The following is a 10,748-nucleotide window of genomic DNA, read 5'->3' on the forward strand; positions in this document are numbered from 1 at the left end:
GGGAAGAAACCTCTGATAGACCCCTGTACAGCCAGTTTGGTGTAGTGGTTAAGTGCACGGACTCTAATCTGGGAGGACCGGGTTTGATTCCCCACTCCTCCACTTGCACCTGGCTGGGTGACCTTGGGCAAGCCGTAGTTCTGATAAGAGCTGCTCTTGAAGAAAAGCCGTTTTGTCAGAGCTCTCTCAGCCCCCACCTACCTCACAGGGTGTCTGTCATGGGGAGGGGAAGGGGAAGGAGTTTGTAAGCCGCTCTGAGATTCCTTTGGGTAGTGAAGGGCGGGGTATAAATCCAATATCTTCTTCGTCTAAGGAGCATTTTGCTCACCCACTTTCCAACACGTTTGGTGGCTACCAGGGCCGGAGAGAGAAACATAAAACTGGAAGGAGAAACAGAGAGCTGGAAGGTCATCTAGCCTATCCCGCTGCACAGTGCAGGGAATTCGCAGCGACTCCCCGAGTGACCCCCGGTGTATGCCCAGAGGAAGGCAGAAACCCTCCAGGATCCTTGGCCCACTCTGACCTGGGGGGAAATTTCATGGTGCCCACCAAGTGTTTTCAGAAAGTGGGTGGGAGCCAGTGTTCCCTCTAAACTGAGTGAGTGTGAGCCAGCTCACATGTCTTTTAGCCTCCAGCGCATAGATTTTTGTCTCGGCTCGGGAAGGGACGGCTCCAGAGCCAACTCATTTATGCAGCGGCCAAATCGCTCGCTCACAACTTTAATGCCAGGAGCTCACAAAGTAGAATTTTTGCTCACAAGGCTCCTCAGCTTAGAGGGAGTATAAGAGTGCAGACTCTAACCTGGGAGAGCTGGGTTTGATTTCCCACCCCTTTACGCTTAATCCTTGTTAAGTTGCATCTAGTTCATATCCACCCACTTTTCCAGCGTGCCTCAGATCTCATTGAATTCTATATCTTCTGTGTTCGCCGCTCCTCCCAATTTAGTGTCACCTGCAGTTTTCATGAGTCACCCCTCCGCACCGTCATCCAGATCATTTATAAAAATACTGAAAAGTACTGGGCCCAGAACCAGTGTCCCCTCTAAGCTGAGTTAGTGTGAGTTTAGCTCATAGTTTTTTAGCCTCCGGCTCACACATTTTTGTCTCAGCTCAGGAAGGACAGCTCCATAGCAAACCGATTTATGCAGCAGCCGAATCGCTCGCTCACAACTGTAATGCCAGGAGCTCACCAAGTAGAGTTTTTGCTCACAAGACTCCACAGCTTAGAACGAGCCTTGCTGTGGGGCACTGGACTAAACAGTGTGGTGTTGTGGTTAAGAGTGCGGACTCTGATCTGGGAGAACCAGGTTTGATTCCCCACTCTTCCACATGCAGTTGCTGGTGTGGCCTTGGGTCAGTTACAAGTTCTCTCAGAGCTGTTCTGTCACAAGCAGTTCTCGAAAGAGCTCTCTCAGCCCCCCCTACCTCACAGGCAGTGTTTACTCTAAGCTTTTAGTGTGAACTAGCTCATGGTTTTTTAGCCTCCGGCTCTCACATTTTTGTCTTAACGCAGGAAGGATGGCCCCAGAGCAAACTGATTTCTGCAGTAGCCTAATCGCTCGCTCACAACTTAATGCCGGTCGCTCACGAAGAAAATTCTTTTTTGCTCACTGGACTCCACAGCTTAGAGGGAGCATTGTTGGGACCCCATGATATTGGCCTCTTAGTGGCTTTAATAAACTTGTTAATGCCTTAACGTAATAAACAGAACATCTTTTTCTTTTTTCTTTTTTGGCAATATTTATAGAAACTTGGGCTCCAGAGTAGAACGGAGCCAGAGTTGCAACGACACGCTTCGGGAGAGATCGAAAAGCAGACAGAGATCCGCTCCAGTCAGGACAAAGGTAACAAGCGATGTCTTTGAATCTGCCGTAGAAGCCGTCTTGGGCCTCTGTTGCCTGGGAGCCCCCTGCAGGGTGTCTCTGATGTCACTCTGTGTGTGTGTGTGTTCAGCTTTATGTTCAGCTCATGCATCTTAACGGATTGTTTGGACTGCAGCAAACGGCCGCAGAGAGACAGACAGCGGGTGACAGTAATCGGAACCGAAGGATCTTGCACTCCTCGGGGAAGGAGGGGGCTCTGCACCTCCCCGTTTCCTTCGCTTTGTCACGGCGCCCAGTTCCCTCACTTACTGGCCAACCTCCTTCCGGGCCTTCCGGCACTGCAGCAGAAGGTGGAAACGCAGGCATGTTTTCAGAGATGCGCGCTCTCTGGCACACGCCACGGCAGTCCTGCCGCAGATGAGAAACTGATAGAAGTTGGCATCCGCTCACGGGGAATCTTTTGGCTTCCCGCTGCCGGATGGCGTCTGCCCGCGTCAGAGGAAGAGTTGGGACAGCAGGGGGCCAATGTTGGATCAGGCCAATGGCCCATCCAGTCCAACACTCGGTGTCACACAGTGGCCAAAAATACCTGGGGCCATCAGGAGGTCCAGGAGTGGGGCCAGGACACTAGGAGCCCTCCCATTGTTGCCCCCCCCCAAGCACCAAGAATACAGAGCATCCCTTGCCCCAGACTGAGAGTTCCTAGCTATACTTTGGGGCTAATAGCCACCAGTGGACCTCTGCTCCTGACGTTTATTCCACCTGGTCGTTATGGAACCTTTGCGTAAAAGCGGTCTAAGAATTAGTTCCTTGATTTCCTTTGTCGCTTTGGGAAGGGATTCTGCTCCCCACTATACATGGGATGCCGATTTCAGGGAAGGACTCCGTAAAGAGCTTAAGGATCGTGGCAGGTCCTGCCCTCTAGCTGGAGAATATGGTGGTGAAAAGTACTCCCCCCCCCCCCGGGCTGCTTAAGCCCCAGAAAGTGGCTCCTTTTCTGCAGGCAGCTGATCTGGATACTGTGACTTAGGCTACGCTGCCCTTACGTCTGCGGGGCTGCCCTCCACCACGACGGCTCAAGACGTTAGGCTGGTGCAGAATGCAGCACCCTGCCTGTTAACGGTTAGAATCTGGGAGTTTGTCGCTTCCACCTTGAGGTCTCTTCACCGCCTGCTTGCTTCTCAGGCCACTTCCGGCATGGTTTTATTGAAGCCTTTCATAGAATCATAGGATGTTAGAGTTGGAAGGGGCCTTGCAGGTCATCTAGTCCAACCCCCTGCACTCTGCAGGAGCATAGCCGAAAGATCGTGAAGGAGCATCCACCACATCCCGAGGCAGTCTGTTCCACTGCTCAACCACTCTTACAGTTAGGAAGTTTCTCCTGATATTTAGCCGGTATCGACTCCCTTGTAATTTCCACCCATTAGATCTAGAGAGAATAGATCTGCTCCATCTTCTACATGACAGCCCTTCAGATATTGGAAGACTGCAATCGTGTCCCCTCTAAGCCTTCTCTTTCCCAGGCTAAACAGACCCAACTCTTTCAGCCTTTCCTCATAAGACTTGGATTCCAACCCTCTCACCACCCTGGCTGCCCTCTTCTGGACACGCTCGAGCTGGTCAACATCCTTCCTCAAATGTGGTGCCCAAAACTGGACACATAGGACTCCAGGTGAGGTTTGACCATAGCAGAATAGAGCGAAATGACCACCTCCCGGGATCTGGACACAAGGCTTCTGTTAATGCATCCTAAGATTGCATTAGCTTTCTTCGCAGCCACATCGCACTGCAGGCTCATGTTTAGCGTGTGATCAACCAGAACACCCAGGTCCCTTTCACAGGTGCTGCTGTCAAGCCAAGTCCCTCCCATTCTATATCTGTGCCTTTGATTTTTTGTACCTACGTGTAGGACTTTGCACTTCTCACTATTGAAATTCATGTTATTTCCCTCAGCCCACTGTTCCATCCTAGCTAGATCATTTGAGCTGTGTATGCTTCTGACTAACGGCAACTCTGCAAATTGGTGATCTCTAGAACGTCCTGTCCTTAGAATCACAGAATCATAGGATGTTAAGAGTCGGAAAGGACCTTGCAGGTCATCTAGTCTAGCCTCCTGCACTCTGCAGGAGCAGAGCCGAAAGACAGCCTGACAACGTACCCGAAAGATGGTTGTCCAGCCTCCGCTTGAAAACGTCCAGCCAAGGCGCATCCACGACCAATGTTCCCTCTAAGCTTTGGAGTCTTGTGAGCAAAAATTCTACTTTGTGTGCTACTAGCATTAAAGTTGTGAGCGAGCGATTTGGCCGCTGCATACATTAGTCTGCTCTGGAGCCATCCCTTCCTGAGCTGAGACAAAAATGTGTGAGCTGTAGGCTAAAAAACTGTGAGCCAGCTCACACTAATTCAGCTTAGAGGGAACACTGTCCACCACCTCCTGAGGCAGTCCGTCCCACAGCTCAACCAACCACTCTTACAGTTAGGAAATTCCTCCTGATATTTAGCCGGTATCGACTCTCTTGTGACTTCCACCCATTCCCTTAACAGCCCTGCTCAGGCCTGGCAAGCTTAGAATAGATAAAAGGAAGTCCTTCTTCACCCAAACAAAGAGTCATCAGCAGGTGGAATTCCCTGCCGCAGGAGGCAGTGGCAGCTACAGGCATAGACGGCTTCAAGAGGGGATTGGGGCCACATCTGGAGCAGAGGGCCATTAGTGGCAGGCAGAAGGTATAGATTGGAACTCTTGGTCTGGGGCAAGTGAGGCTCTGTGTTCTTGGTGCTGGGGGGGGGGCACAGTGGGAGAGCTTCTGGGGTTCTGACCGCACTGGCGGACCTCCTGGCGGCACCTTTGGCCACCGTGCGACACAGGATGTTGGACTGCATGAGCCACTGGCCTGATCCATCATGGCTTCTCTTATGTTATTTTGTTGTAATTTTTTTGTAGAAAAAGCCCAGCAGGAACTTATTAGCATAATAGGCCACACCCAACAGCAGAAGCTCTTTAGCATATTAGGCCACACCCCCGTGCCTTCCCTTGCCTTGCCTGGACACCACATGGCTGTGGGGAGCCTGGGCAAGCTGGCCCTTGGACAGGCCGGGGAAGGTACAGGGAGACATTTAAATGCCTCCCCGTTCCTTCCAAGTCCCCCCTGGCCTGCCTGCCTTGGAGTCGCCGGGAGGGGGGTGTCGCTCTCCAGGCCTTCCCTCTGTAGCCAGGCACACAGAGGTTTTGGCTGTAGTGGGCGTGGCCAACTCTGAAGTTGGACTGCATGAGCCACTGGCCTGATTCATCATGGCTTCTCTTACGTTATTATGTTGTAATCAATGCCTCCTCTAAGCCGTGGAGTCTCGTGAGCAGAAATTCTACTTTGTGAGCTACTGGCATTCAAGCTGTGAGCGAGCCATTTGGCTGCTGCATACATTAATTTCCTCTGGAGCCCTCCTCCCTGAGCCAAGACAAAAGTGTGTGAGCCGGAGGCTAAAAAACTGTTAGCTAGCTCACACGAAGTCAGCTTAGAGGGGACACTGGTTGTACTAGATGGGTGGGCCGCCACCTCCAGAGCATATCCCCGGACCTCACAAGGCTCCGCAGCTTAGAAGAAGCATTGCGCTCAATACGCATCCAGCGCTGGGGGAGGGGGTAATTGCCTCGAATTGTTTAATGTATTCTGATTCGGCGGTTTTGCATTAGATTCTCCCTTTGAATTTCCCGGGGTAAGAGAGTTTTAATTGCTTTGGGCAGATGCCGTATGCCTGCTACAGAAATAGTTTCAAAGGGCAGCCATAGTTTCATAGAACGGCCAAGTTCCAAGAGTCCAGTTGCACCTCAGAGACCTACAAGATAGAAGAAGAGATTGGATGTATACCCCGCCCTTCACTACCCGAAGGAGTTTCAGCGCGGCTGACGATCTCCTTTCCCTCCCCCTCCCCACAACAGACACCCTGCGAGGTAGGTGGGGCCGAGAGAGCTCTTTCGAGGACTGCTCTTGAGAGATCAGCTCCGAGAGAACTTGTGGCTTGCCCAATGTCACCCCAGCAGCTGCATGTAGAGTCTCAGACCGTCTTCCAATCTCCTTTCCCGTCCCCTCCCCACAACAGACACCCTGCGAGGTAGGTGGGGCTGAGAGAGCTCTTTCGAGGACTGCTCTTGAGAGATCAGCTCCGAGAGAACTTGTGGCTTGCCCAGTGTCACCCCAGCAGCTGCATGTAGAGTCTCAGGCCGTCTTCCAATCTCCTTCCCTTCCCCTCCCCACAACAGACACCCTGCGAGGTAGGTGGGGCTGAGAGAGCTCTTTTGAGGACTGCTCTTGAGAGAACAGCTCCAAGAGAACTTGTGGCCTGCCCAGTGTCACACCAGGCATTCCTCCTGGCCTCGGCCCTTCTTTTCCTCACGGTAGCCGACAGGTCTGAAAGCGGTGGTCCCTTGTCTTTGCAGGTACACCCCCCGGCAAGCGTGTCCACCCCCGTGGCTGGCGTCCTCTCGTCCACCCAGAACAACCGCTGCCTCTCCGCCCCGGACCTGACAGCCGAGAAGCGGGCCGGCCTCGGCGGCGGCGCAGCCCCCCTCCCCGTGGCCCCCCCCAAGCCGGAGCGGTCCATCAGCCCCGAGAGCAACGACAGCATCTCGGAGGAGCTGAACCACTTCAAGCCCATCGTCTGCTCGCCCTGCACGCCCCCGAAGCGGCTCCCCGACGGCCGGGTCCCGAGCCCCCTCATCATCAAGTCCACCCCGCGGAACCTGACCCGGAGCCTCCAGAAGCCCACCACCTACGAGGCGAGTCCCCGGATCCTGCGGAAGTGGGAGCAGCTCTCCCAGGAGCGCCAGATCAAGAGGACCCTCTCCAAAGCCACCCTGACCTCCTCGGCCCCGGACGCGGGGGAGGATCCCCCGCCTCCATCCGCCAAGGCGCCGGGTGCCGTCGAGGAGCCCCCGCGAGCGCCAAACGACTTCCTGGCCCCCGGCCGCCTCACGCGTGCCCATGCCGGGTCAGAGGGCTCCCCTCCCCTCCGTAGAGCAAAGCTCGAGAGCTCCGGCAGCGTCGAGAGAGACTCGGAGGCGGTGGCCGGTGGCCCAGCTGGCGGAGCCGGCGAGTCCCTCTGCCACCCCAAAGCCTCCAATCCGAACTCAGCCTCGCGTCTGGCCGGCTCCGGCCTCGGTGCCAAAACGGGAGCGCGGAAGGTGGCCAGAGTCCACACGGCCCGTCCGGAGAACGGCACGCTCGGGCCCCCCACCCGGGCGGCGGGGAAGAGGCAGCGGCGGCTCCAGTACCTGAACGGGAGCGAGTGGAGCCGCCTGCCCAACGGCGACTGCCGGGGCGAGGAACCTCCCTCCCTGTGGCGGGGGCGCAAGCGGCAGTGCAAGACCAAGCACTTGGAGCAGGGCTTTGCCGCCAAAAGACCGAGGAGGCGGGGGGGCCCGGCGGGGGCCGAGCCCCTCCGGAGGAGCCAGGCGGAGCAGAGGCGGCAGGAGGAGGAAGACCGTCGGCTGGCCCTGCAGCTCCAGTGGGTGTTCGACCGGGAGAACAGGAGGGGGGCCCGGCGGAGAGGCCGGGCGGACCAGTATTTCCTGCGCTCGCAGAGCACCGCGGGCACCCCGTAGGGCCCTCACCCAAACGATGCTGCCTTTTCTAGACGCGTGTGAGGTCTTGGCAGCGGGAGAAACCGCTGTCTGTCCCCCGTCTCCTGCCGCCAAAAGATGTGTTTCTTTTGGGAGGTTAGAGGGGTCGTGCGGAAGCCTGGGTCTCTGCACCGGTCTGACTGTCTCCCCGAAGCTGCTTCTGAGCATAGAAATTGCACTCTGGCAAAAGGCCCTGGGTCCGAAGGCCACCTCGGGGCCCCCCCAATGATGCACAGATGCGTAAACCAGCATCCTGGGTTCCGCCAGGCCCGGTTGATTGACGGGCACGACCCGCCGTTCCTTTGGATCTTCCGTTCTCATTTCAGAGGTCCCGTTGCCACGAGTGACACGTTCCTCAGCCTCAGGAGCAGCTCTCGTCATCCCAGAGGGAGGCCGGCAGGTTGAACTGGGGGCTCTACAGGAATGTATTTCGATATGCAGTGTATCGTGTCTGAATGTGCCGTGCGGACGGCCACTGGACCCCGAACCCAAATGAGTCGTGATTTGTTGTAGATCCGTGGTTGCCCGTCTCTTCTGCGCCGGGGGTAGAACACAGTGGGCCGTGCCAGGCCAGCGATGCGGAAATTCACGGCAGGCCAGTTCGGGCGAGGTAGAATTGGAGGCCAGGAGAAAGCACAGTTTGGTGTGGTGGTTAAGTGTGCGGACTCTAATCTGGGAGAACCAGGTTTGACTCCCCACTCCTCCACTTGCACCTGGCTGGATGACCTTGGGCAAGCCGTAGTTCTGACAAGAGCTGTTCTTGAAAAAGAGCCGTTTCTGTCAGAGCTCTCTCAGCCCCACCTGCCTCATGGGGTGTCTGTTGTGGGGAGGGGAAGGGAAAGGAGATTGTGAGCCGCTCTGAGACACCTTTGGGTAGTGAAGAGCGGGGTATAAATCTTTACCTTTACCCCCAATTCTGAGGCTCAGGGTGGTGCACGGCAATTAAATGACACTATAGATCGTTTAAAAGCATCCAAACGACACAGTAATACAATAATCAGTACGATTTACACATGCCAGTACACACTTCTGTGACAAGTTCATTGTGTTCGCTGTATTTTTGGCTCCGGTAAGGTGGGCCTAGGCTTGAGTGGCTTCTTGCACAGGAACTGGCTCCCCTCCTCCTCTGGTCGGACGGAGGTCTCCGTCAACTTCGTCGGCCCCACAGAAGGCAACGCAAAAGCAAAGAACAGCCGAGGTGATAGAAGCCCCTTAGTACGTCAAGGTAGTTCTATCCAGCGCACTTATCTCCATCGAGAGAACCTGGCCTTCTCCAAAAGAAGGCTACTGTTTGGAACCGACCTAGCACTTCGGAGTTCCCTTTCGGGCACAAGTTTAATATTGTGTTGGGAGTATACGTGCTCTTTTCCCTTTCGTGGGGCGCAGCTGAGACTGCGCACCCGTTTCTCAAGGCCTTGCCCAGCGGGTATCACAGAATGCCCTCCGTTACCGCCCGGAAGGGCTTCGTAGGCTGGCACTTCTGTGTTTCAGCAGTGTATTTACTTAAAAGTAAACCTCATTGGTTTGTGGGGATTACTTCCTAGGAAGTAAACAAATCGTGTCCGTTGAAAGCATTTTGTTGAGGCTCGGAACAGAAGTCACTTGTTTTTTCCCCTTAAGCTTGCAGTGTTACTGCCTATGCATAGTTTATCATTAAGGCAAACTATTGCTAATACCCGAATTTTGGCTCGGCTCAGATGCAGCAACTTTCCATACTGTTCTGCTAGGGGGAAAGAGATGGGGGAGGGGGCTTATGTCGGCGTGCATCTCCCTCCCCTTTTCTGCTCTCTCCGCGCCCAGCCAGCTTAAAGGAGATGGCCACTGGTTGCCCGTTGCACATAGAACTGGCAAAGGGTGAGTGGCCCATTTCCGGATGGCAGGGATGAGCCCCAAGCATAATTTGCTTGTCCGGATGCAGCTGTAAACTTTGGGGTTCCTTCAGACCTAGAAAAGACCGTGCCTCGAGGTTAAGGGTGTGGGTTTGAGAAAGTGTGCACCTATTCCCCCCCCCCTCGCCCTGGTATGCCGTCATAGCCACAGTCTCTGGATTGTGGTTGGTGTCTGAATCAAGCCACTGAAGGGCTTTGTCTGGGGTCACGGAGCTGCCGGGCACAGTTTCGGAAGGCTCTGTCCAGTTCGGGAAGGAGGGGTTGGGGATGATTCTTGGGCCTTTGTACTTTAAGGGGGAAGGTCCTCTGATGCCAAGATCTTGAAGGGCCCTCTAAAAATGGAAGGGATTTCGGCTTGCTTTGGGGCCTCGTTTGGCAAAAGTCTGCGAAGTGGTTTCGTGCAGCTCAAGTGTTAAACGTTTACATAACTTGTGGACAAATTGTTGGCCCAGAGTTTGATGGGAGAAGGATCCTGCCGACAGGATTGGCTTTGGAAAAATACAAGAACAAAAGGAGAGCCCTGCTGGATTAGACCAGGGGTCCATCTAGTCCAGCATCCCGTCTCACACAGGGGCCAGCCAGTTCCTCTGGACAGCCAACAACAGGGCAGAGAGGCCGAGGCCTTCCCCTGAGAAGAACCTCAGAAGAGCCCTGCGGATCAGACCGGTGGTCCATCTAGTCCAGCATCCCGTCTCACACAGTGGCCAAACAGTTCCTCCGGAGGGCCAGCAACGGGGCAGAGAGGCCGAGGCCTTCTCCTGATAAGAATATTAGAAGAGCCCTGCTGGATCAGACCAGTTGTCCATCTAGCCCAGCATCTTGTCTCACACAGGGGCCAACCAGTTCCTCTGGAGGGCCAACAACAGGGCAGAGAGGCCGAGGCCTTCCCCTCATAAGAACCTCAGAAGAGCCCTGTTGGATCAGACCAGGGAGGGGCCCTCTAGTCCAGCCTCCTGCCGCAAACAGTGGCCAAACAGTTCCTCCGGAGGGCCAGCAACAGGGCAGAGAGGCCGAGGCCTTCCCCTTATGTTGCCTCCTGGCTCTGGGATTCAGAGGATTAGTGCCTCTGGATGTGGAAGTTCCCCTCAGTCCCCATGACATAAGGACAGAGGTGGGGGGGGGGGAAACCAGCCTTCTAAACAGCAGAGGCCCAAAATGCAAGAAGTAACTGCAATCTTTTCAAATTATCCCATCCATTGCTACCCCACTTTCCTCCAAAACGGAGATCCAAAGAAACTTACAATGTCGTTGTGTTTATTTATATCCTCTCCTCCCTCCCTTTTAACTTTTCATAGCTGATAACACTGACCCGTTAGGATCCCCCCCTTTCCCTCAGGTGCACTCGAGGGGGTCACAAGGCATAGATAGGGGCTCTGGGGCGAGTGATGCTCTGTCTTCTTGGTGCTTGGGGGGGGGGGGGCAA

At 54.9% G+C, this 10,748-nt stretch overlaps 1 protein-coding gene across 1 annotated transcript in view; it reads left to right on the plus strand.

Moving 5' to 3' along the window:
• The window catches only part of RNF169 (ring finger protein 169), a gene marked incomplete at its 5' end in the record, with an annotated part of 26,271 nt that extends 18,188 nt beyond the window's left edge, over positions 1-8,083 (plus strand). Inside the window, 2 exons of the mRNA XM_015418290.1 lie at positions 1,747-1,843; positions 6,255-8,083. Of these exons, the coding sequence (XP_015273776.1) occupies positions 1,747-1,843; positions 6,255-7,418 (1,261 nt within the window). The remainder of the gene's footprint in view (positions 1-1,746; positions 1,844-6,254) is intronic.
• Positions 8,084-10,748: the final 2,665 nt, after the last annotated feature.

Source organism: Gekko japonicus, unplaced genomic scaffold (assembly GCF_001447785.1).
Source record: "Gekko japonicus isolate JY-2015 unplaced genomic scaffold, Gekko_japonicus_V1.1 scaffold4574, whole genome shotgun sequence".
In the NCBI taxonomy this organism is placed as follows: Eukaryota; Metazoa; Chordata; class Lepidosauria; order Squamata; family Gekkonidae; genus Gekko; species Gekko japonicus.